This window comes from Zalophus californianus, chromosome 12 (genome assembly GCF_009762305.2).
Source record: "Zalophus californianus isolate mZalCal1 chromosome 12, mZalCal1.pri.v2, whole genome shotgun sequence".
Lineage (NCBI taxonomy): Eukaryota > Metazoa > Chordata > Mammalia > Carnivora > Otariidae > Zalophus > Zalophus californianus.
Window position 1 is genome coordinate 21,928,856 of NC_045606.1, and position 26,974 is coordinate 21,955,829.

A 26,974-nucleotide genomic window follows, 5' to 3' on the forward strand; every position below is an offset into this window, starting at 1 on the left:
TTTCTTCTAGGAGTCTAGAATTTTGGTATGTGCTAGACAAAGGGTGCCTGCATAAGTAGCACAGTATAAACCCTGGGCGTCAGGCTCTAATGAACTTCCCTGGGCAACAGTATCACACATTTATTGCTGCATTTTTGTTGCTGGGGGAAGAGTGCTCTCTGGGTGACCCCTCATGAGAAAGAGAGAGAGAGGGAGAGAGAGAGAGAGAGAGAGAGAGAGAGAGAATAAGGAATCTTGCACCTGGATTCCTCTAGACTTGGCCTGTTTTTTCCCCTTATGATTGCACTGTGTATCCTTAGTATATCACTCTGATAAATCTTAGCTGTGAGTACAACTATATTCTGTGCCCCGGGAGTCTTTCTAGTAGATCTCTGAATGTGGGGTGGTCTTGGGGACCCCATTAGTTGCTGTGAGATTCCAGAAATATCCCTTGATGGCATTATCCTCAAAGATGCTAGTCTGATCCCTAACCTTCTTGGTTGCTCATGCAAAACCAGGCATCTTTCAGCTTAGATGGTAATGTTTACTTAGTTTGTGATTACTCTTTTACTTCCCTAAAGGAGATTGCTCTGCTCTATTAAATTGGATATTTTGTGACATAATCTCTAAAGTTAATTTACAGTCAAAATCTGTGTCAATCTAACATCAATGGTAGCTGACAAACTCTAACCATTGGCAAGTATGATTTAATGTTACATTTCAAAAGAACAGATTTAGAAGAAACTCTGTAATACTGCTGGAGTTAACCGTATTGACAAGTGGGCCCTCAAAACTGTGCCCAGATATTTAACAAACTCTCTGTCACTTTTAGAATTCAGTCTTAACCAGGTATTTTCTGGCGACGTTGAGAATTAAAGGGATCATGCTGACATGATCTTGAATTTTGGTCTTGTTCAAAAACATGTTTTTATTTTTTCTTAAAGATGCTTTAAGGTAGCATCCTATGTAGGCATCACAGTTTGAGTAATGCTGCCAGTTGGTCAACAGTAATGCTTTTAACTGCCTTTACCAGTAATGTTTTAACTGCTCACTGTAGACAAGGTGCTGAAAATATGCACCAAACAGTGATTCCATAACAGAATAGACAGCTCTGGGTGGCCATGTGGTTCAGATTAACTTTTTAAAGATTAACTTGTTAGGACATAAGAATACTTTTAACTCTATGGACATTCCTTGGCTCAGATAACAGGTCTTGCTGTGGTATGAAGCATACCTTTAAAATAAGGTATTTTTTAGAAGTGACAAACTCTCACAGGTCAGTTTCATCTTCCTGGATTGCTTATTTCTCTGGGTGCAAAAAGTTACTCTATTCCAAGAGTAAGATTCTTTACAAAGGATTAGCACTAGTGCCATTTAATAGGATCAGGCCTGTGCTTGTTGCTAATATTAATATTTTATTAGATCCAAGCATTAAGGATGGGAAGCTGGGATGAAATCTTTCCTGGGGCATAAAGCCAAGCCTATAGAAACTTCTCAATGCTTTCCTTAGTTGAGTACTTGAGTACTTGCCAGTCCTTTTGGTGTTTCAAGATCCTGAAAACAAAGTTTTTGAGGGCATTTGAATTCAGATATTTCAAGTGAACTCAGAACTATCCTGCCCTGCTAACTAAGGAAGTGTTCAGCCAATTATTAGGTAGTTTAGGAAAGTTGCCCATAATTAAGGTAAGCATAATTGGAGGGGGAAAAGTGTTATTTAGAATGTGTGTGTGTGTGTGTGTGTGTGTGTGTGTGTGTGTGTGTGTGTGTGGTGTGTGGTGTGTGGGGGGTAGGGGATGGAGAGATGAAAGTGAGAGTCTAGATCAACAATTTGAGCTTATTATTCAGGACCGCAGTTAGGCCACATTGCCCTAATCTGGACAGGTATTATCAGGACTGTCCTTCACTGTTCTCTGTCTTTCTGACACTCCTTGAGATTAATTACAGCCCAGCTCAGGGGCTGATGCATCTCATGCAATGACCACCCAGCAGTTTCTTAGTCAAGCTGTCAGTGGTGCCTTCAGTGGGCTCCTGAGAAATACTATTAAAGGCTTCTGAAGGCAGATCTAATGCACTTCCATGCCTTCGTGAAAAGCACAGAGATACACAGCATAAGAGTGAATTTTTGGACTATCCCTAAGTACCAAGAAAATACAACTACTGAGTAAACTGAAGTTTACATTCTAACTTTCCCACCTGAAGATTTGTTCTTGCTTTTCCCCTGGCCCCAGTCACATACCCTACAGGGCAGTGTGAACATGAGTGATTTTACGAAAAAATTGATAAATTACTGTGAACTCAAATGAACAGAGGACTATTAGTCAAATTGCAAAAGTTCTAATGTATAAGTGGTGGCTGGATCTCCCTGCACACTCAGAGATGCCCTGAAAGGTCCTCTATTTGCTATTTTAAACATCACTTAACCAAGGGAACAAAAGAAAGAGCTCACACGCATGTAAATCTTGTGCTGCAATGCACATATGCATATATATATATATTTCTATAGATCTATTGATAGCTAAATATATTTCGGTAGAATTGGAGAACTGATATAGTTTTACAAATAAGCAGAGGCATTTACAGTACACAGAAGAAATAGATAAAAGGTGAGTCAAAATGTGAAACGTACCATACTCCGGGACCTGCCCCGTCCCACGTTTCAGCAGGAGACGGACCCTTCTTCCTCCCGACTTGATGAGTTCTATTGCTCTGGCGTGTGTCATGTCCCTTGTGCTCTCCCCATTGATTTCGATGATTTGATCTCCTACCTGTTAAATAAGGAAACATTAACTCAGCCAAAGTTGGTTCTACTCACACTGCATTTCCAACAGATTAGAAAAGCATCCTTTAGAAGACCAGTTTCCAGAGAGCATCTGAACAATTTGGTTGCAGTCTGCTGCTTCTTAGAAGTGGCTAATTCCTGTTTGCATCCTGAATCTGACCACCAAACTTGATTTACCTTTACAGGAATTAAAACATCAGATCATAACATTGGCGTGCTATGTTATTTTTAGTCAGTGTGGCAGAGGCTTTAAACTTTTAGCATTTTTTTAAATTAGGGAATATGTTTGATACCACAATTCCAAATAAACCTGGCACCTTTGCTTTGAAACAAGAAGTAAATATTTTAAGGCCTTTTCATTGACTACAGTACCAGCATTGGGCTTAGTGCAGCATTTAATTCAGTATGCTGGATGGGATGATTGGTTTTTGGGCTTCTCTGAGAATTTTTATCATGCATCATTTAAATTTCCCTGGGTGCTATTGTGATATTGCCTTCTTTGTAAACATGGCTGATTGATATTCAAGTTTGATGATGAGTTTTCTATCACAGTCCTTTGAATTAAAAATGAGATCCTCCATTCTCCACACATGACTAATGCCCTTGTTAAATCTTTGCCATGCTCACACCTGATTGCCAGAACTGTTTGGTTAAATACCAATCCCTCTTGAATTGTTAGAAATGCCTGGGTTCCACAAGCAATTCCCATTTAGCCTTTGCCCATAGATATCTGGAATAAAAGAGGTTCAACCATGAACACATCATGTAACTCCCACAGTACCATTACTGTCAGGAAACTTTGAATTAAAATATGTTTCATTTCAGTGCAAGTCACTTAAGATAAATTAGCCAGGAAAAGCAGAATGAGTTGCTTTGCAAAAATGCTATTTTAGTTGGGTCACTTAAAGCAGATCTCAGCCTAAACTCTATAACGCAGACAGAATTGCAAATAATCTATCGCAGAGCATTATCAAGGTGAGTGTGGGGCAAGAACAAGAACAAAAAGTGGCCATCACAATGGTGAGATGGCACTAAAATAAGACCACTCCCCACCCTCAAAATGGGGGAAAGAACAAACACGTTTGTTTTAGCAGGGGAGCAACATCTTTATTCATTCATTCATTCATTCTTATTTTCTTTTAAAGATTTATTTTTTTATTTGAGAGAGAGAGAGAATGAGCAAGGGAGGGGCAGAGGGAGAGGAGGGAGAGAATCCCAAGCAGACTCTGCACTGAGCACGGAGCCTGACGCGGGGCTCCGTCCCCGACCCATGAGATCATGACCCGAGCTGAAACTCAGAGCCGGACACTCAACCGACTGAGCCACCCAGGCGCCCCGTCTCTTTATTTAAAGAGGACTCGCTAAGGATAAGGACTTCAATGTAATGAAGGCAAAGACTTTCCCCTCCCCTTTGTGTACAGTGATCTTTGAAAGTATGGATTTTGGGCAGTGGAAGAAGTTTGCCTCACTGGTATGACTTCCACATTTCACACAAGAATCATGAACGGCAGGACTAAATTGATTTGTTTTAGAGGCAATGTTTGCAACATTTTTCTTCAGGTCTCCTTTCCCATAAGGCAATTGCATATCTATACATATGCTGCATATCTATACATATATATATATATATATATACACACACACATTGTGTGAATTTTGAAGTATCAGTAAGAATTCCCTGGGTGAAGGAGAAAGACAAGCATCCTAGGCAGAGAGAGAAGCATGTGCAAAGACCCTGAGACTTGAGACCATGGTATATTTGGGGAACTGTCAGTTTATTCTGCTACTCAGGAGTTGAAACTTTATTTATTTTTATTTTTTTAAAAAAGATTTTATTTATTTATTTATTTGAGCGGGGGGAGGAGCAGAGGCAGAGGGAGAGAATCTCAAACAGATTCCACGCTAAGCACAGAGCCTGATGCGGAGTTTGATCTCATGACCCTGAGATCACGACCTGAGCTGAAACCAAGAGTTGGACGCTCAACTGAATGAGTTACGTCGGTGCCGCCAGGCTTTATTTTAAAGGCAACAGTAAAACATTGAAAATTTTATTCAGCAACCTGACCAGGGAAGCAAAGAGATGTTTAGAAATCTCTCTGAGGCATTATGGAGAGTGGACTGGAGAGGAAGTGGGAGACTGAAGAAGGGAGCTGAAGTCGTGAGGTTATCACATTGTCTGTCCAAGTGAGAAACTGGGAGGCTGTGGGGAAGGAGATGGTGGGGCAAATGAGGGCAGGGACTGCGTTCCTTTTAATTTCATCTATCTATCTATCTATCTATCTATCTATCTATCTATCTATCTATCATCTATCTATCTATCTATCATCATCTATCTATCTATTTGAGAGAGAGAGAGAGAGAGAGGGAGAGCTAGCAGGGAGGGGCAGAGGGAGAAGGAGAGAGAGAATCCCAAGCAGACTCTCTGCAGGGCATGGAGCCCAACAGGGGGCTTGATCCCACGACCCTGAGATCCTGACCTGAGCTGAAACCAAGAGTCAGACTGTCAGCCGATTGAGCCACCTAGGCAGCCCATGGGACTGAGGGTTTTTTTTTTTTATGTTATGTTAATCACCATACATTACATCATTAGTTTTTGATGTAGTGTTCCATGATTCATTGTTTGTGCATAACACCCGGTGCTCCACGCAGAACGTGCCCTCTTTAATACCCATCACCAGGCTAACGCATCCCCCTACCCCCCTCCCCTCTAGAACCCTCAGTTTGTTTCTCAGAGTCCATAGTGTCTCATGGTTCGTCTCCCCCACTGATTTCCGCCCCCTTCCATTCTTCCCCGAGGGGTTCTTTTTAATGATGTATCGGGTATGGCATGCCCGGTACATATTTGTGAATGAATGAAGCATTTAGACATGGCTTATCTTGAGAGTCATGGGAGAAGGGGTTATAATAGCACTCTTCACCCCCAAATCAACCCTTGACAGCCACTATTGCCTGAGGACACTTAGGTCTTGAGACTGACTCTAAAATAGTCATGTAGAGGGCAAAGGAATCTCATGGTGTCACAGAAGTGGTCACATGTCATCTGCATTTTGGTCACACACTTGAGTATAGCAAGACTTAAAAAATTTGATGTATCATTCTCTTGTGCATTTCTTATGTTCCCTTTCCCCTACTAAGAGCTCATGAGAACTGAGGGAAGAAACATTAACAGGGGAGAGAGAGGTGGTGGGTTGGAAGGCTGCAGGGCTGGTTGAGAAGCAGAGGGGTTCAAGGGCTGCATGGGGGCCACACTGACAGCTCCTGGGCAGGAGTTTCAGGGATGGGGCTCTGGGAAAGGTCAGTGCTATTATTTTTATTGAGCACCCAGGAGCATGGTCTGACCTCTTGGTGTGGCAGATTTCCACACTTTTAGCTTTCGATATAGGGTCTCCTCAGAGGGAGAAGAGAACAACTCTGATGCTGACTTAGCCTTCATCTAAGACTTCCAGTCTCTTCCAAAGTCCCCACCCCATGACAGGATACTGGAGGATACTGCCTCATTGGAAGCAATGGAAGTTTGGGAATAGTCTCAAGATCTTAACAAATTCAGAAAAAAAAAAAATTGGTGTGTGTGGGAGGATGCTGGTCAGGTAATAAGATGAAAAGGCTGTCCCTGTCACAGACTTTGAATTTTAGAAAGTGTGCTGAGCAGATTATAAAAGTGGGCCAACGCATTTGTACCTAGTGTCCTTGGTAAAAAAAACTTAATGCGGGGCCCAGACTCAAGACCTCTGTTCCTTTTTGTGAAATGATAGAAATTGTACAAAAGGCTTAATTTTTATTTTTACCGCACTGCTGGTAGTATGCACACTCATCTTAAATGGGACTCCCTCAATAAATTTTGGATTTGATTCCTTTCGCTTTCATCCTTAGTATATGGATGTATAATGAGATGAGTCTGTCAGGGGCAGAAGAGGTTCTCTGGTTACCTTCCTATTTCATCTGACTTCACTGCAGCTATCGAGATGTGGCCAGTTGAAGAGCATCATTTTCCTCCCTCACATGTGAATCAACTGGGAGAATTAATTTGATAAAACCATTGGGAAATTCGCAGTCCTTTCCGGGATAAAGGTAGTCTGATAGTCTTCTCTTTCTATACTTTCTGTTAGAGAGCTATCTTCAACTAAGCTCGTTACTAAAATGGAACTTTAGAAATCTCCTCTATTTATTGGGGCATCTGGGTGGCTCAGTCAGTTAAGTGTCCGACTCTTGATATCAGCTCAGGTCTTGATCTCAGGGTCGTGAGTTCAAGCCCTGCTTTGGGCTCCACACTGGGTGTTAAGCCTACTTAAGGAAAAAACAAAAACAAAAACAAAAACAAAAAACAACCAATCGCCCCACCTGTTCTTAGAGAATTTTTAAAATATCAAGTTCTTGTTCGAATTGAGAGAGAGAGGAGGAGGAAGGGTACAGGGAGAGAGAAAATGGGAGGTGGGGAGAGAGGGAGACCCAAAGTTCACAAACGTGTGTGTTAATTTGTGTGTGTCAAGGAGATGTCAAATTTAGAAAACTAACCAAAAGATTATTCTAGGCATTCATTTTTTTTTTTCCTATGGAAGAAATACTTATATCTGTGGTCCCCTTGGGGCAACTAACAGCCCTACAGCAATGTCTTAGGGACAAGGAATGAGATAAGACTGCCCTCTCACAAACTGATGGTTGGCCATGGGGTGATGGGCAAAATGGGTGAAGCGGGCAAGGAGGTACAGGCTTCCCGTTATGGAATGAATAGGTCACAGCGGTGAAAGGTACAACTTAGGGAAGCGTCTCTGGTACTGTAATAGCGTGTATGGTGACAGAAGGTAGCTACACTTGTGAGCATAGCATAATGCATAGACCTGTTGCATCACTATGTTGTACACCGGAAGCTAATGTCAAACTATACCTCAACTGAGAAAAAGGGGGAAAAAAAACCAGAAAGGACAAGACTGCCCTCTCTCAGCACTGCCTAATCAGTTCTGCATTTCTACTCCCACATTTCCACTCAATACATCATGGCGGATTTTCTTTAAACAAAGCTATTACCAATTCCTTGAACTTGCCAGGGGCTCTGCAGGTAAAACCTTTTCTTTTCTTATTGGAAAACCAAGGCAGGGAAAGGTAAAAGTTTCAATATTTCTTAAGTGGTTAATAGTTCAAATTGTAGGGAAAAAAATGTAAACTCTGCACTGTGCGCACTTTTGTAGCCAAGTCGTAGAGAAAGTATTTGGTTTGGCTCAATGAAATCTTTATAAGAACTCAGTTAATCCTGGATCTCCTTTAGCCCTGAGTCACAGTCGTTCCCGCTCAAGTCTTGCTCGATATCTCACAAACATGCTTAGAGGGTTGTAATCACCTAACAGCCCTCACACCTCCTATTGCACCACAAGAACCTATTTTGCATGATTATACATGACTAAAATCCTAGGTTATAATTAGGTGTGAGGATTTGAGCTCTTTCTGAATTTTATACCAACAAACAATGGATATCTCTATTCCTCATTTCACGGAAGACTTAGCTGTGGACCATTTTTGTGGCTAACGATCTGAGGTCACAGGGTAGCTCCATCAAATTTTTCACTTACAGGCTGGCTTCTCTCGCTGACTTCAGACCCCTCCTGGGCAAGGAACATACCTCCCGTCGTTGTCATCTACACAGTTCCTGACAAGTAGGCCTTTGGTTAATTATGGCTGAGTACGTGCCTTAGGTTTGCTTTTCAGTTAGAGTAGCCGTCTGTACTCTCACGACACAGTGACTTCAGCTTCCGTGCATCTCAGCAGATTTTAACCCTTTCGTGAAATGCTGCCTTAAGCCCTTCCAGCTACACCATAGCAATTTCAATAGTCAATGATGTTTCAGTAATGGTGACCCACAAAAATTGGTAGAGACAGGTAAAGCAATGGGAAACAAATGCTAAGGGATTGAAAGAAAGCGGAATGGAGGCTGAGTGTGAACGATACCATAAAGTGCCAGGAAAAAAAAAATCCAAATCTGGCTGTTGGCCACTGCCCACCATGGGCACCATCACCAGGTGCTCTGACAACAGGAACCCTGGGCCCTGATGGTCCTGCTGGAGCAAAGGAATAGGCTGATGCTCAACTTGATGGTGAACTTTAAGAGGTAATGGCTGTTTTCACAATTAACTTTTGTTAAATATTATTTAATAACCCTTACAGTAAAAATGTTTTCTAAGGGGTTACACTGAGTATTTTGGCTAACCTTCCGTTTCTTCCACGAGGCTGGCGCCTGAAATAGATGCTACCCGAGCACCTCTTAGAGGACCTGGCTCTTGTGATAAACCACTGTGCATGACTGCCTCCGCAAGGCACAGGAGCCCAGCAAGTCAGCAGGTTTTTTCCAGAGGGGAAGCTTCCGACCCAGCTGGAAACTGAAGCACATGTTTGAGAGCACTGAAACTCTGTGACTTTTATTTGCCTCAATTAATACATACGTGGAGAACTGTCTGAAACTCTCTTTATACTACGCTCTAGAAAATAAACACGTAGAAGGAAAACATTCCAAAGTCAATCTCAAGAGATTTCATCTAAACGCAAGTGTGAAATAGCCCTTCTGGACTTAGAGAAGGGTCCTCCATCAAGATTATGCCTGAGCACATAGCTGTTGAGAAGGGCCACGAAAGTGAGGGGAATGGGTGGGGAGCAAGAAGTTAGGGGCTGCTGCAGAATTCTGAGGGGTTATCTCTTGAAGCGGGTGATGTACCCTATTTCACATTTCTCCTTTAGAAAAGACTTAGTCACAGCTCAAACAATGTTCCAGTCTTTGACTTGGGTGTACTGCCTGGTGGCTGGGGTGGTGCCCTGCCTGGTCATTCAAATCAGGGGGCTGCCTTTGGTGGAGATCCAAGGGGAGCTCTCCATTCAGAAGCCCCCATTTTTCATTCTTACTTTTAAAATCCTTAATTAAAACATGGAAATATATGTAAAATTTAAGGATGATGCAGTGCCAAGTTTGTGGAGGTCAAGTCTAAATTACAATTTGGTATCTTTCCCAGCGAACCTTTCTTTTTTCCTTGCCAAATATTACCAATACTAATCTCATACAGAGAATCTTATTAGATTACTTCTTTCTAAATCTCCTTACTCTTCTAGGGTTTTTCCTGGATGCTGACGTGCCATTCTTCACATCCTGCATTCCCTGCGCCCTGCGCTATGCACGCTGCCTGATCATCTCTTCCTACCTGTGTAAAGTAGGTCTCTTTGTGTGCCCTTTGTCTAGAATCTGCCTTCCAGTCTGCAAATACCCTATTCATCCCTTCAGACCTGCCTCAGGTATCACCACATCCAGGAAGCCTTCCATGATCCCACCAGTCTGGGTTGGGTGCCTTTATTCAGTGTTTCTTTAAAAGTGTTGAGCTTTGCCTATTACTACATTGTAAACTCTCTAAGGGCAGAGGCTTAGCCACGTGGGGTATCTATCCATACATATTTGTTCAATACATGGATGTATGATTGAAAGAAAAAATTTTTCAGAAGTTGTTTTTTGACTCTTTGCTCCTTATTGTGTAAACCAAATTTAGGTAAGATCTATAAAAATTTTAAGTTTGGTTTCACGATCTATGTCAACCAGATGTGACCATGATCAAATAATATAAAGTATATGGAAGTGCTTTGTAAACTCTAAACTATACAAATATAATCAATCCTGTATTCTTAATTCTCATAGTTATTGCTGTCGTCATCGCAAAATGCAGAGGAGAGAAAAAATGACACAGTGGTAAGGTATTTATAATGAAACTAGGAGAAAAACAGCTGAGCTACTGGGGATATTTGATGGTGGAAATGAGGTAAATGTTTTTCTTAAAACATCACCGAGAAGTGAAAACCTAAAAAAAAAAAAAAATCTGTTGCTTTGGTAAGTTCTGCATTTTAGGAAATCCTATAGGATGCTGATGTCATTTTTCTATTTTTATTCTATGATTTTAGATAGATAGTTCTTAGAAAAAGAATCTCATTGAATGCTGGACAGCTAATCCAAACCCTAAGCTAAGACAGAGGGATAACTTTCATTGTTGTCACAGACATGGATGCAAACAAAGATTTTAATGACAAGCTGGTTGAAGCAAAATATCTTCTATGAAGGAAAAAATAGCCACAACCCTTTTCACTTTTATATGCCCATTTGACGGCTCAGGCAAAAAGAAGTGACAGGGGAAATATCTTGAAATGATCCACCTGAGGGTCGCCTGGGTGGCTCAGTCCTTAAGTGTCTGCCTTCAGCTCAGGTCATGATCCCAGGGTCCTGGGATCGAGCCCCGCATCGGGCTCCCTGCTCAGCGGGGAGCCTGCTTCTCCCTCTCCCACTCCCCCTGCTTGTGTTCCCTCTCCCGCTGTGTCTCTCTGTCAAATAAATAAATAAAATCTTAAAAAAAAAAAAAGTGATCCACCTGAGCAGGAATAGAAAGCTATCATTGTCAGTTCAGCTAGTGGCTCACCCATTTGCCCAGAAATCACTTACGTTAGGTCATGAAGTCAGTTTTCCTCTTGCACTGAAAAACAACCAAAAGGAAATCAAAGAGGAAACTTCCTATTGTGGACTCTGTGTTGGCTGTCACTTCCCTTCCCCAGGTGTAACTGAGAGAAAATGAGGGATTATTATTCTGCAGACTCCTAATCAGATGCAAGCATTGGGCTTTGCTTGATGAGTGTGATGTTGGCACAGGTGGATCAGTCAGCTGGGATTTTGCAGATAATTTAATGATGGGACTATTTCAGAGGTGTGGGCAGGGTTCGGGAACCAAAGAGGCTGTTGAGGCCCTGAAGGTGGGAACTGTTACCGCCTCTGTCTGGAAGAGCCTGGGAGAGGAAAGAAAGTTTCAGGAGCCTGGTGAGAACTGGAGCCATGAAAGAGGGGCTGTCTGATGAGAGCTGTCACCATAGACGGACGGGCGCCGCCAGGCCCAGAGCCTGCAGGCCGGGAGAACAAGGGGAAACAGATACCTCCCTGTGGCAGACAGAATAATGTCCCCCCTCAAAAGATCTGGTCTCTGATAGACATTGGGGAGGGTATGTGCTATGGTGAGCGCTGTGACTTGTGCAAGACTGTTGAATCACAGACCTGTACCTCTGAAACAAATAATACATTATATGTTAAAAAAAAAAAAAAGAAGAAGAAGACAGCAGGAAGGGAAAAATGAAGGGTGGGAAATCGGAGGGGGAGACGAACCATGAGAGACTATGGACTCTGAGAAACAAACTGAGGGTTCTAGAGGGGAGGGGGGTGGGGGGATGGGTTAGCCTGGTGATGGGTATTAAAGAGGGCACGTTCTGCATGGAGCACTGGGTGTTATGCACAAACAATGAATCATAGAACACTACATCAAAAACTAATGATGTAATGTATGGTGACTAACATAACATAATAAAAAATTATAAAAAAATAAAGTTGTATTCCCTTTATAGGCCTGGAAATAAATGGGTTGAAAAGAAAGAAAGAAAGAAAGAAAGAAAGAAAGAAAGAAAGAAAGAAAGAAAGAAAGAAAGAAAGAAAGAAAGAAAGAAAGAAAGAAATAACAATGCTTCCCAGTTGAAGAAGACCCAGCCACAAGGTGGAGGCATCCCTTTTCTTTTTGGTGTAACCATACGTTTGTTGGCATAAATAGATGAAAGCAGACATTATTTTTGTATTTCCTGAGTCCTGTGAGAAGTGCTGAGAAATACATTCATATGGGACCTAAAATTTTCCTTCCCAGTGTACAGCTTAAGGGCAAAGATCACATTTTACATTTCTAGAATATCCTTTATAGCAGCTAGCACAATACCATGTATGTGTGTGAGAGAGAGAGAGAGAAAGAGAGAGTGAGAGAGAGAACAAGAGAGAAAATGGTTGATTGATTGATTGATTTGGGAGTAAAGTAAATAAAGGAAGCAGTTCTTGATAATACACCCACTAAAGCATACTTGGGGCATTGAGGGCAAGGAGGCTGTATTATTAATCTTTTATCTCTGCTTCCTATTATCTTATTCTAAGATGAAGACTCCGCACTTCAGGGAGGAAAAGGGATTTGAGAAAGGCCACGTAGCTCATAGGAGGTGACAAGACACAGGATTTCTAATGTCCAAACCCAGAATTCCTCACTCTTTCTGAGGTTGCTTTCGCATCGTTGAGCAGGGGAGAAAGAAACAAGAGTAGGTTTTTACTTAGTTAAAAGTTTCTTCCACATGAAGATGTATGTTTGTGATTTATTATCAACCTCTGAGGTATTAAAGAATACACACATAATCACGTGTTACAAATAACTTTGAGGTCCACGTTCATTCAAGCATGAGTAGAATGAGAAGGAAAGTCTGATTAAAGGTGTAATGAGAATCCCTACAACTGTGAATAAATCTAATTAGGACTTTGTGGGTCTGAACTTCCCTGATCGCTTCAACAACTTTCTCCTTGAATACATGTTATTTCTGTGGTGTCAAAGTTTCAGATCAACAGAGTAATGGGTATCCTTGTGTCCGATTTTTAAATGCACAAGGAGTATGTCTACAGGGCAAAAAAAAAACTCCCATCTCCCGGCTTGGCTCTTTTTGTTTGTTCATAATGAAAAAAAACACTCTTTCTTAATAGCTTAATTTTAAGACAGCTCTCCAGAGGGTCTTTACTCATTGCCACAATCTTCAATTGTACTGGCAGGGAATGTGTGGATTACAATAATTTCTCTATTGATATGCTAACACTGAATACATAGAAAGTTAGAGAAGCATTGTATCACTATCATTTTGATGCACAAAATAAACATTATCCACTTTATTTTCTTTTACTATTTAAAGCCACATTTTAATTACTTAAATTTTACAAGTAGGAATGTAGCCGAGTGTCTAAAAATCTTGTTTCTGTTCAAGTTAATTCAGATTGTCCATCCATGCATGAGAACAGCTGAGCTATGAAATTGGGCAGCATGTTTTCTGGCAATAATGAGGAGATAATATTCCTTAGGAGTATTTAAGTGACATCACTATTGATAGGTTAATTGGAAATAAAAATGTAAAGCTTTCTTAAATCACTAGAATAAAAAGCCTCTGGTTTATCGTAGCTTCGAAATGCACTTTTTGAACTCTCCCCACTTTGCAGTTTAGGTTAATAACTGTCTGATTAATGTAACTCTGGCTAGTCTCAGAGTTTCACCTACATCCCTTGGCAAATCAGCCACTTTCCAAAGGAGACTTTCCCACTCAAATCTTGATCACGGTCATTTTCTTCCCTCTATTCCTTTCCCAAATGATTTGAGAAATGACTCCTGTGTCCAGGGAAATGCATGGAATGTTGGGTGGAGAAAAGACACGCAGTTTGATGTGAGGTCATGACACGAGACATGAGTTGAGACTCTGGCATATGAGACACTCTCCATGTTCAGAGACCCGAGTACCCTTTGTTGCAATTTAGTGAGTTTCATAACTAATGATTTTGACAAAGATAGCTAAAGTGACATTACTCTACCATGTATCCTAACTAGACTCAAATTTTCTTCAGTTCTCTGTGTGAACATTCACACTTAGTCTACTATACACAAGCATTTAGGTTTCTCTCCCTTTACTAACCTCTCAATTACCCAGGAGCTTATGATGTGGTCATGAACCACCCAGATGAAAAAAGGTGACCCTTCACAGTAATTAGCACTTACCGAGCATAGTTTTATGCCAGATATTTTCCAGGTATGTTAGAAGCATTAGCTCATTTAATTCTCAAACAGACAAACAAATGAGCAAACATATTCTCTAAACTAGAGACAACAAAGAAAAATTCAAATTAACTTTGGGAAGTGAAATTCTAACTCAGATATAGATATCTGATACCTATGTCTGAATTAGATATCTATAACTTATCTCTGTATATAGATATAGACCTCTATTTGATATATATCTGTATTTTACATATATCTATATTTTATAGGTATCTATAGATCTAGATCTATATAGAGCCATCTCTCTATATAGATATAGATCTATATTTTACTGGCAGCCATCAATTAACTTATGAATAATGTATAGTGGGTGCCATGGGTACCAAGATACCAGGTTAGTCTTTGAATGGTTAGTTACTTAGAGCTGTTCCACACCACTGACTGTACCCCTTAATTTGGGCTAGCAGGTACCTATACACTTGGTGTGGGTGGACATCCCAGAATGACTTGGACCCTCTTAATCATGCTTCCCTGATTCTTTCACTTCCTTCAGTGTATTTTCTGGTTTTCTGTCCTTGGTTCTTGCCTTGGATGATGGTCCTCGTCACTCCTCCATTCAGCTTCTTACACTTCCGAGTCATCTTTGGATATCTCTAGTGTGGCCTCTCAAACCTGCCTGAGTTCACCATTTTATCACTAGTTTTAAAGGCTGACCCCTCCTATATTGTCTCTGTACGATCTTGCATTGTTTTTGGTGTGAAGCTGTCTCGTCATTTTACAAATATGGGCCACTTTTCACCAAAAAGACTGAGTATAAATGCGTGAATGGAAACTTTCAAATTCATCATCATTTCTAGAAAAACAATTCCACAGGCTTGTCCCGCTAGAGAATCTTTGGTTTCTAATCACCTTTGTTTTCCAAGGATACCACATGGCTACTGTCACTTGTTTGATTGAAGTGTTTCTAGTCACTGAGGTATAAATGCATGATTGATTTATTTTTCCAATAACTGCTACCAGCTGTGCTCTGTTGAGCTACCTCCACCCCTTTCCCTCTGGGTAGTATTCCAATTCCATTATCTTTCTACACTTGCAGCTATTAAAAAAGCATAGTGCAGGTGAGCACTGCAATCTAACTCTCAATTAAAAGCTCCCCTTCCCACCACAGACTAGGCTGAAGGCTTGAACCACTTATATGGGGAAAGAGTCTTGTTCTCTTTCTCCCAACCCCTCCCTCTTTCTCTTCCCAGTCTGCCAGAGAAGCTCTGACGGCTGGGTAGTGAAGAAGACCAACACTCATGAGGGACTGAGCGTTACTGGTGGCCAGTCTACCTTTCTCTTTCTGTTGCTGTTCTAGGTGGAGGTTCTCAATTCACGTGTTCACTTTGTGCCAGGGACCATCTTAGGTGCTGGGGATATTATGGGAATGAAGGAAGATAAGATTTCTGACCTCAGGGAATTTGAATTTGGTGGACATCCAAATGCGGCCTCTCTCCTAAGGATGCTTTGGGGTCACTTTTTTGGAAGACCTGATGTGGAGTTTCTCTCTATGTTGGGAGACACCAATGAGGTTGGCCTTTTTTCCTTCCATTCAGCACTATGGGTAATGTAACCTATGGGCTCTTTCAGCAGGGGTCCCTTTGGCCAGAAAATATCCCACCAGAAAGGTGGTTTAAGTCCCAAAGCACCTTCTGTAGTGTCGACTCAACCCATGGGGAATGGTGGGGATGCAGACTGACCTAGAACTCCTCTTCTTGCTTTCTCTCCTTCCTCTTTCTCTCCCTTCCCCACCTCATCAAGGTCTCTCCTGATTCACTAGCTCGGCCCCTTCTAGATAAGAAACAATCATCAGCCTCCCTTGAGGTAGAAGGCAAGGATGGGTCAAACCTTCCCAATCTTGTGGGAGGGGAACAGGGCAAAGTTCTAGTACCTCTTTCCCTCATGGGGGATGAGGTGGGGAGGAGGGATGGTTAATGCTTCCCAAACTCTGTTTTCTCCCAGAGAGAAACTCTTACTTCTACTCGGCGTGGGAGAGTGTAGGCAAAGACAAATCGGTAGGACTGGTTCTATGAAAGAGCAGCTCTCAGCAGGCCACCCAAGGATGTGGCTGGTCTTGCTCTGGCTGATTCCCTAAATCAGGCTGAGATCTTACATCATCATACCTCACGGAGAGGAAGAGCAGAATAAAAACAGGGAGTTGAATGAAGCATGCGGATTATCTATTAGTTTTGCTCGTCATTCTCACTCTGGATAATTGAAAAGTGACCTTGTTTTCATTTCTCCTTTAAGTTCTTTAATGGCCAAGTTTTTCGAAAAAAGTGGGTTCCTGACTACAATGTCCATAAATGTGTTTATTATTATATTTTCTTCTAAAGGTTTTAGTAGTTTGCTTTTCACACTTGGTCTTTAATCCACCTGGAACTGATTTCTGTGTGTGGTGTGAAGTGGAGATTCATTCTTCTCTGTATGGATAACCATTTGTCCCAGCACCAGTTATGGAGAGTGTCCCCCACCCCTGACTTGTGATGCTGCCTCCACCCTATGTTGGGGCTCCATACCTGTCTGTCTTTCTTGGACTTCCCACAGTGTCCTCCGGTCAACCTGGCCAGCCCAGTGCCAGCATTCCTATCATTTTGATTCTTATCGCCCTATACATAAATCTTGAAATCTTGTAGGTCTGGAGGTTTTTACAGTCTTACTTTTACTCTCATTTTCAAATACAAATAATTTCTAAAATCTTTAGGTTCTGTATAGTGAACAATCATCTGAATTGTGGGCTTAAGAAAAATACCTACACTTTATCTCTCCACTTACCTTGTGAAGCATCATGAAATGCATGAAGTGCCAATTACCAACTCAAATATTTTAATTGTAATTTGCAGACAAAGGTTTTATTAGAAGTTAATCCATTAGCTGTTTAAGAGGTCTTTAGAAAATGAAAAGTATTTTTTCCCAAAGAATTAAATTAATCATATAAATAAAAGTGGAATTATTTTAACCATTCTGTCATTTTCTTAATGGCATATTTAGGAAATGACTGAGTTCTAAAGGATTAACTATTTTTTCTTGGCCTCATATTGTTGGTCCACTTAATGCCTGACTGCCTATTCTAGCCTATTCAAAAGTGGGTTTTCCCCAGGCGTATGCATCAGAATTACCTAGGGAGCTTTTAAAAACCATTTGGTCCCTTTTCAAATTTAGATATTCTCAACAAAGTTTTGAAAGCAATAATACATCACTAAAAAGGTAGGGCTTTTGCCTCTCTCCTGGAAGAACACTGATGCCATCTACTATTATGACCTGTATAAAACTGTCAAGTATGAGCTTTCCTAAGCTTTTATTCCATAAGTGGCCTTGTTGCATCAAGAAACAGTATCTTGGTTAGCAGAGGTATGCTTCTTTTCCCCGTTGTTTCTACCATGTTCTCTTGGTCATTTCCAGTGTATTTCTATTCTCTAGTTTTCCTCTTCTGAATGTAAGTTTTAGTGGATCCCTGGGACCTACATGGAAACACTACATGTATTCATTTCATTCCAAGACACGTTAATGTGCCAATAATAATAGTGCGGCCAATTTAAAAAGGCCAGCACAAATGAGTGGGGATACAAACAACCAACAATTTAAAAATTCTGCAATTCACCGATTCCTATACTCTTCTTACAATGGGTGAAGATGTTCTGTGTCGTTTTCCATATGACACATTGGAGTTATTTTTTTTCCTGGAGAGCCCTCTCTAATTTACCTTCAGAAGCTCAAGGAGCTTGGGCATGCAACATATCTACCCCAAAGGAGCCTGCCAATTCAGTACATTCCTCTAAGGCCCAGGCTGGGAGGCCACCATACTGCACTTTGCCTGCTTCCCACCAGTGCTCCTTTTAGGGTATCCAATATCTACTGTTCAAGGTCACTGTCTCAACTCCTAGTTGACATGCTTCCTTTTCCCTGCAAAAGAGTCTGAACCCTCATCTGGATCACACAACTCTGCAACTCTGCCTTCAGGGCTGGGTGGTGCTTGCTCCCTCTCCTACTTGGACCACTCTCTTGAAAACAGATTCCCAGACCTGAGTGACATCCCACAATGCTGTTGCTCTCTGTCCTCGGTAGGACCCACACAGTTTTGCAGGGCAGGTAACCAAAGCAAAAATCACAGGGTCACCAAAAGGGCCACGTGGATTAGTTACAGAAAACAACTCAAGGACCAAACACATTACCTAAGTTTTATATATATATATATATATATATATATATATAGTCAACCTTTCATTAAGCATTAAGTAGTGGAAAGTCATTTACAAGTTAAACTTTACTTAAGAAAAGCAATAAATGATACATACGAGCAGAGCTGCTTTGACTGAAACAGGGCTGTGGGTATGGGGTAGTATTCAGGTTCCTGCTGACTTTACCCCCATCTTATTTCCTGGCTTCCTTTCCTACCTCAGGAGATTCTTTGGAGTCCTGGGGATTATCTTTTCTATATGATTAAAAAAGCACGTGGGGAAAAGGGCCCTGTCTTACATGTCTCTGTTGTGTTCTATGGTACTCCCGGTGCTATCTGGAATTCTTCTAGTCTTTGCTCATATCTATCTGTTGAAGGCACATAGGACCTTGCTCAACTGTCATTTCCTCTAAGGACTCTCTCCAAGACAAAACTGATCTTCCCTATGGCAAATGGTCAGTACTTCCTTTATAACTAGAGGGACTGCATGTCTTAGATGTGCTGGGATAATCTCAATTTCTAATATTAGAGTACTAAGGTACTCTCTTGGACTCCTTTTTTTTTGGTCAGATCACATTTCAATTTTTGTTTTAAAAATATGGTTATGATGGGGTGCCTGGGTGGCTCAGTCAGTTGAGCATCTCTGCCTCCTGGTTTCAGCTCAGGTCATAATCTCTGGGTGATGAGCCTGAGCCCTGTGTCAGGCTCTGTGTGCTCAGTGTGGAGAGAACCTCTGCCTCTGCTCCCCCCTCCCTGGCTCACGCTCTCTCTCTCAAATAAATAAATAAAATAAATCTTTAAAAATGTATGTGGCTATGATATTTATAGCTCTTGTTGCAGTCAGCCTTATTCCTGAGTTATTGATCGACGTATACATCACAGAGGATACATTTCTAAAGAGTAAGGATTGTCTCTGCAAGGTAGGCATGTCTTGATCTCCATTTTGTGATGGGGAAACTGAGGTTATCCAGCTAGTAAGTAAGCTGAAATTTGCCCAAATCCAGGCTCTTTCCCTTATGCTACTCCGCTGCCCACAGCGCTTCACAGTGTTTCTCTGTATATTCTAGAAATGTTTATTCTAGTAAATACTGAACATATATGTGTTCAGTTGCTCAGAATTGAAAGCACACATGACTATATCTAGGCTGTGAATTGAAATGTTTCCTTTTCATGCTTACGTGATTCAGAAAAGAACTTTATACTTCTGTATTCGGTGCCATCTTAACTTTCTCTGGTGGTTGAAAAGCAAAGTGAATCCATTGGGATTTTTAATTTCCTGGAGTCTGTGGTTAAGGAAACCAGCACCCAAAAAACACAGCAGATACTTCTCTGTGACTGGCGATGTCTGAGCCATGCTAGCTTATCTGAATGCAGGCTGGGATCGATTCTCCACACTGCTGAGGCCCATCCCTTGCTTCCTACAACACTGCCAGGGGGGGTACTATTAAGCTATTACAAGACAAAAGAAAACAAACTGGCTGGCCATTTCTCATATTCCCTGATATGTAGAAGTTTTGTTCCCTGGTTTTGTGCTTGGGAAGAATGGAGCAGGGAGCAGCTTCTGAGAACATCTGTGGAGGATGGGATGGGGGAGAGGAGGTGCCTAGCAAGATGATGAAGGTGTCGTGCTCCTCGCCAGTGTTGTCAGAAGCGTGGTGTAAGGACAGGGGCATTAGGAGGTGTCCACTGGCCATGATATTCTAACCCTCCCAAACACCTATAAGGTGGGAAGTGTTGTGCTAAGACAGTGGAGGATTTGGAGAAGATTATGACACACTCTCACATATCAAAGCCTTTACAATATAACGCATTAAATTTTACTACAAACCAAAGGCCATGGTTAAACATTTTTTAAGATGAATCTCTACCTCATACCATATACAAAAACCAATTCCTGATGGATTGTGGATTTAAATGTGAAAGGTCCAACTTTAAAAGTTATTAAAAAATAACGACTCCAAGATAGCAAAGGATGTCTTAAAGCACAAAAATGCAAGTAATACAAAATATTGGTATTTTTGAGTATGTAAAAATTAAGAAGGTGATTTTATCAGAAGAGACTATAACGAAAAAGGAACTGTCACAAACTGGGAACAGATATGTTCAGCACATAAAACCAACCAAAATACAGTATCATGTCTAAAAACTATCAGGTCTAAAAACTAATCAGGAAAAGACAACGGTAATAATGGAAATGTAGGCAAGAGATACAAACTTAAAAATCAAAGACGAGGAGAATGAATAACTCAAACATATAAAAAGATGTTCATTAATAGAAAGAAAATCAAAACCATAAGGATATAGCATTTTACATCCACTATACTAACAGAAATTTAACATCAATTTCATATCAGACAATGACAAGGATATAAAGCAGGAGGGACACATATCCAACATGGAAGAGTATATTATCTATTGTTATAAGCACTTTGGATAATTTTCTGGTATTATTTAGTTACCTTGAAGTTGTTCCCAGGACCCAGTGAATCCTCCTAGGAATAGATTCAGAAGTTGTTGCCAAGAGAAAATCTTGCACATGTTTACCAGAAGAACTTTACAAGAATGTCTGTAACAGGAATGTTTCCAATAGGAAGAAGTTGGAAACCACCTTAATGCCCATCAACAGGAAAATGGATACATAAATTCCCGTTTATATACTAAAGAACTATGCAGTAGTGGTAATAAATAAATTACAGTAGTACGTATTAAATCGGTGACTTTCATCACCATGTGGAGCTAAAAGAAATCAAGAAAATATGAAAAATAGGATTCTGTGTATAAAGTTTGAAGACATGTGAGACTGCACAATACCTTGTTGAGGGATACATCTATACATGGTAAACTATAAAGAAAAGCAAAGGGATGATAAACACCGAATTTGGGAGCGGAGTTACCTGTGGCAGATGGCGGGGGGGGGGGGGTGGCTGCGAGAGGAGGTGAGGAAGGCTGCAAATACATTGGCGTTGTTCTGTTTCTTAAGCTGGGTAGCAGCCGTGTGGGTACTTACTTTATTATTGTTACTGAAACTGCACATACATATTCTATAATCTCTCTTACTGTATTTCATAATAAAAATATCTTCAAAAGTGTGCTATGGGGGTGCTGAAGGCGGTTAGGAGTGGGAGGTGAGGTGAGAATTAGCAACAGCTTCATGGGGTAGTCAGAGTTGACCCCTGAGAGATGTGTAGGGTTGTTTTTCTTAATTTAATTTTATTATGTTATGTTAATCACCATACATTACATCATTAGTTTGTGATGTAGTGTTCCATGATTCATTGTTTGTGCATAACCCCCAGTGCTCCGTGCAGAGCGTGCCCTCCTTAATACCCATCACCGGGCTAACCCATCCCCCACCCCCTCCCCTCTAGAACCCTCAGTTAGTTTCTCAGAGTCCATAGGGATGAGTAGGGTTTTAAGGACAGAGATGGGCAGAGAGGGAATTCCACTTGGAAAGAAAAGGTTGAGGAAAAACAGGAAGGTATGAAATGGCCGCGGGTGTCCCGGAAGCAGAACGGTTGGAAGATCAAACATGGAATCAGACAGGCGTATAAGGATAGAAAGCTGCTTGGGGCCAGAATGTAGGCGGCCTTTTTTTTTTTTTTTTAACAAAAACAACAAAAGCAACAACCCCTAACCCAAATCAAAACCAAAGCCAAAAACCTTAACATGTTTAGGTGTATCCTGCAAGCAAAGGCAGGGTGTTGAAAACTTTGGAAGAGACAAGAGATTTGATTACACCTGTGATTTAGGAATATAACTTTGGTGGTAGTATGGAGCATGAATGGGAGAAATGAGACACCGGTGGGACCCATCTGGCTACTGGAATAGTTCAAGATGACCAAGAGGAAGGTCTGTATTGGGGCAGTCACAATGGAAGGAAAGGAGGAAATGCCTAATTTGGGATCTGACTTAAGTTTCCTTCATGTCCGTTTCCAGAAAGACACAGACCAAAGCAGCGTGTACTGGCTTCCCTTAGGCCAGCCCTGCTCAAGATTGAGCACACTCCCAAATTAGGTAGCTAATTGCAAGCATCAACTCAGCAGCTTACTCCCAATTCCCTTTGATTTACCTCCCGGTTTTCTCTCTGGAGCTAGGAAGGCAATTTTTGAAAATGACCCAATATTCAATATTCATTAATCCTTCCCTTTGCTTACTTACATTTGACCTTAACTTCCCTTTCTGGGCTCACTCATTCTCTCAAGGTCTCATACAAAGCAAAGTAATGCTAATAGGTTGAGAAGTCTCCTTCTCTTCCCTCAAGAAGACTAGTATTGCTGGCAGTGTGCCAAAGACTAGTGGTATATCATCCTTTTGGCAGATAATTACACAAAGGCGTGAGACACTGAGATGGCACAATGTCAAGAACCGGTGGATGGTTTGAAGTGGAAAATGAGTGCCTTGGACATCTAATAGGCAGCTGGAAAGTCAGGTTAGGCATTTAGGAGGGATGTCAGCCCATACATCCCAAAGTTGACCAAATAATGAAACAAGCCTGCCTTGAGGGTTATGCTGTTTTATACAGGATCAAGAAGAGGTGATGGATTCCAATACAGAGAAGAAGTACTTATTGAAAAACAAGCATCTTGTCAAGTTGAAGCACCCAGGAGTCAGATACAGTAATGCCCTTTTCATCCTGGTGAAGGTGGCAGCAATGTTCCACAGGTAAGGGCAGAAGTCATTTCTTTGTTCAATAGTGCAGAAGCTAGGAAGCTAGGCAGGGAAGAAAGGGACCGGGGTCTGAGGATGGTGTATTGCCAAGGAAGCCGTACTCCAGGGGCACACCGAAGAAGAAGCTCGCATGGCCCGGGAATCACATTTGAAGACTACAGTATGTAGCTCTCAACATCTTCTGAAGCACTCTGCTGTGCCAACCAAATCCTGTGTGAGTCAGGACCAAGACGTATCTCATGCCCACTGTTCTGACGAAAACAGAGAAGTGAATGGTAGACTGGGCAGGCTGAGTGACTCCCGGCCCGCCCACCCGAAGAGCTGGGGGTCTGGGGGAGCGACGCAATGACAAAGGATCTCAAGCAGATGGCTAATTTGCATAAATGCTGGGAAGACATTTTTGTAAAAATGAAGTGGGAAGAAAATTTTGACTTATTCTCAGATAAAGACAGAGAAATGATGGCTTAATATAAAGAGGAAACTATCCTCACAAGTCCTCCCCTCATTGTAGAGGCAAGTAGAATGTGTTTTTCAGATCACAGCGGTGGTTTGTAAACTTTCTCATTCTTTTCCATAGGCAAAACCAAAACCCCAAAACAAAACAAAAACCATGAATAATTAAAAATGCAAAGATTCTCCTCACTTGTAATTTATTCAACTTCTTCTCTGTCTTTTCCCACCAAGATGCTATCCTAACACTAACCCTTTGATTCCTTACCAAACCCTTAACTAGCCCTCATGGGAAGCTGCTTTTGAAATGGTTCAAAGTTGGGCATCCAATGGAAGAAGAAACAGGACAGAGAAACGGAGGCCACCCCGCGTGGCATAATGAACCCTGAATAATTGACAAAGGAGTCTAACACCGAGTGAGTCAGCTCTGCTCCCTGGGCTTCTTTCTCTAATCAAGACAAAGCTCTCCCTCCTTCCTGAAAGGGACTCGTGTCACTCATTTAACACAGTGTTCACGGGTCAGGCTCTGAAAAGAGAAAAGGTAATGGATTTGATCTTGGCGAGAGGTTTTCCTTTCCCTTCATAAAAGGCATGGAGCAGAACCAAACAATAAAGGAAAACCTTGCATTTGCAGACGATCTGAAGGGTGAGTCACCGTGATGGCTGACAGACGACGGGGCGGCTCAGTGACACGGGCGGTGGGGACGTGGAGAGGCTAACAGTTATGGAGGGATGAGCTCTCTGTGTGTTTACTGAGTGTTTCTGGGGCCTGCATTGCCAAAGATTACCCACCCAGAGGTGATGAAAGACTGGGTGGGTAATCTTTGGCAATGCAGGGCCCCAGAAACGATCTACCCAAGCCCAGACGATTGTTTTATTTCTCCAGTTGGACTGCTCTTTCCTCTCTTAAGCACTTGTTATCTCTTTTCTCTCATGCATTCGATTTCATCAGCCTCCTTAGCTCATCTATCTGCGTGGAACTGACGGGCTCAGCTCTGCAGAGTTTGAATATTCTGCTAAGCTCTGGCTTCCCCATCACCCAGCCGATGGCCCTGCTCTCCTGTGTACTTTCTCTAATAAGCTTTGGCACACCTGTCTTGTAACCCTTCATTCTGTCATGTTTTGCATACCTCATGCTACTGAAGTTCTTCATTATTTCCCGCTTGACCTTATTTTTCACTTTATTTCTATTCTATTTCTATTCCTACTGTGTCATTCACATTTGGTGACTGGGAGTTTACATATGAGGAAAACAAGATGTGAAATGTCACAGAGTTTAAGATTAAAGGCATTTAAAAAATGTTAGGCACAATAACTACACTACCTCACCGATCCTGCGATTATCTGTAACAATTAAATGTACTCTGAAAAGGACGGTGGATCCATCTGCCCATTGCTTAAAACCCATCAGTGGCACCCTGTTTCTTGCAGAGTAAGGATCAGACCCCTAACAGGCCCTGCATGCTCTGGGCCCTGCCTCCCTCCCAGCTCATCCCAGCCAGGCTCCCCTTGCCTTCCAGCCTCTCAGTCAGGTCACCATGCTCCCTCCTACCCACGGGCTTTTGCCCACATCTCCCCCTCTTCCCGAAATTCTCCTCCTTCCTCTCTTCACCTGATTAACTCCTCCTCCTCTTTCTCCTGTCAACTCAAGCATCTCATCTTCAGAGAAAGCTCCTCTTCACTCTCCAGTCAGGTCACATCCGCCTAGCGAGGCGCTAGGGCATAAAAAGCTGACTGTGAGTTAGACTGAATATTCCACATAAATTCATATACTCTGTTCTCTGTGAAATCTGGTCCATTTGGGTGCCTTTGCGGCCATGTACCTAGTGAGCAGAACTAGTTAACTTCCAGAGCCAGAAAGTACACCTGCAGTGTTCTGCACTTCAAAGGCTTCTGTTCACACATTCATTCAGCAAACAACACCGACTGAATGTGCACCATGGGCCAGGCACAGTGCTGAGCACTGGGGTACAGTGGGGAACACAGAGCACCATGGCTCCTGTTCTCACAGAGTTTATACTCTGGAGAGTCAGATTTCATAACATAATCACGCACGTGAATGTGAAATTAGCATTGTGACAAAAGTTACAAAGGAGACGTGGCAGCCGATGACAGGCGGATGTGACCTGACTGGAGAGTGAAGAGGAGCTTTCTCTGAAGATGAGATGCTTGAGTTGACAGGAGAAAGAGGAGGAGGAGTTAATCAGGTGAAGAGAGGAGGGAGGAGAATTTCGGGAAGAGGGGGAGATGTGGGCAAAAGCCCGTGGGTGGGAGGGAGCATGGTGACCTGGCTGAGAGGCTGGAAGGCAAGGGGAGCCTGGCTGAGATGAGCTGGGAGGGAGGCAGGGCCCAGAGCATGCAGGGCCTGTTAGGGGTCTGATCTTTACCCTGCAAGAAACGGGGTGCCACTGATGGGTTTTAAGCTATGGGCAGATGGATCAGATTTGTGTTCTGAGAAGGAACCCACCTTATCTAACAGACTGGGGTGGGGGGAAGCAAATACGAGGTGATTTGTACTTCAAAGCTTTCATAACCTCTTGACACATGCACACTTACTTGAACATGCCTTCTATATCGCCGGGCTTAGAGTATTGCGTATTTTAATAGAAATACCTCGGTGGGAAGGAGGGGGAGGAAGAATGGAGGAAACTGAGGAATACTGAAATAGGCACTTTGCCCTTCCTGGAAAAGACTATTCCCATTTTCCGGAAGAGTAAAATGGACTCTGTTAAATAACTTTTGCATGATATGAGGACACACGGTCATTCTTTGAGTTGCTAGGGCCGACTCAACTGGTCCTTCTGGCCAGGAGAACATTCTCCCTCCCGCCGACCCAGTGCGCATGCCCCGGAAGCTGACCAGAGGAAGCTGGTATTTGAGGCTCTAGAGCAGCTGTAAGCTCTTGACGGGGTAACTTGTCCACGGTCAGAGCTAGAGAGCCAGTGAGGTGGTGAGTCAGTATACAAACGTCAGGTCCGCCCGGCTCCTGCTCTTTTTACTGCCCCGTATTTCCTTACAAGGAAGAAACAGGCTGTGGAAAAAGGAAAGGGAATAAGATAGGGAATGGACTAGGAAGTCAGTAAGACAGACACTTCCCTCTGAGGGTCATCAGGGTAAGGAAACCACTGAGTGGGCCGGAGACAATGAAAATATCTCGGACGAGCTGACTGGAAACAAGCAAGCCACATGCGTTCTTCAGCCTACGACGGTGACCAGAGGCTTCAGACTGAGATAGACCCACTGATGGGCGTATATCGCTATTTTTACCCAACT

At 42.2% G+C, this 26,974-nt stretch overlaps 1 protein-coding gene across 1 annotated transcript in view; it reads right to left on the minus strand.

Moving 5' to 3' along the window:
• Positions 1-26,974, minus strand: part of MAGI2 (membrane associated guanylate kinase, WW and PDZ domain containing 2) — a 555,911-nt gene that overhangs the window by 51,785 nt on the left and 477,152 nt on the right. Inside the window, exon 20 of the mRNA XM_035723209.1 lies at positions 2,606-2,744. Within this exon, the coding sequence (XP_035579102.1) occupies positions 2,606-2,744 (139 nt within the window). The remainder of the gene's footprint in view (positions 1-2,605; positions 2,745-26,974) is intronic.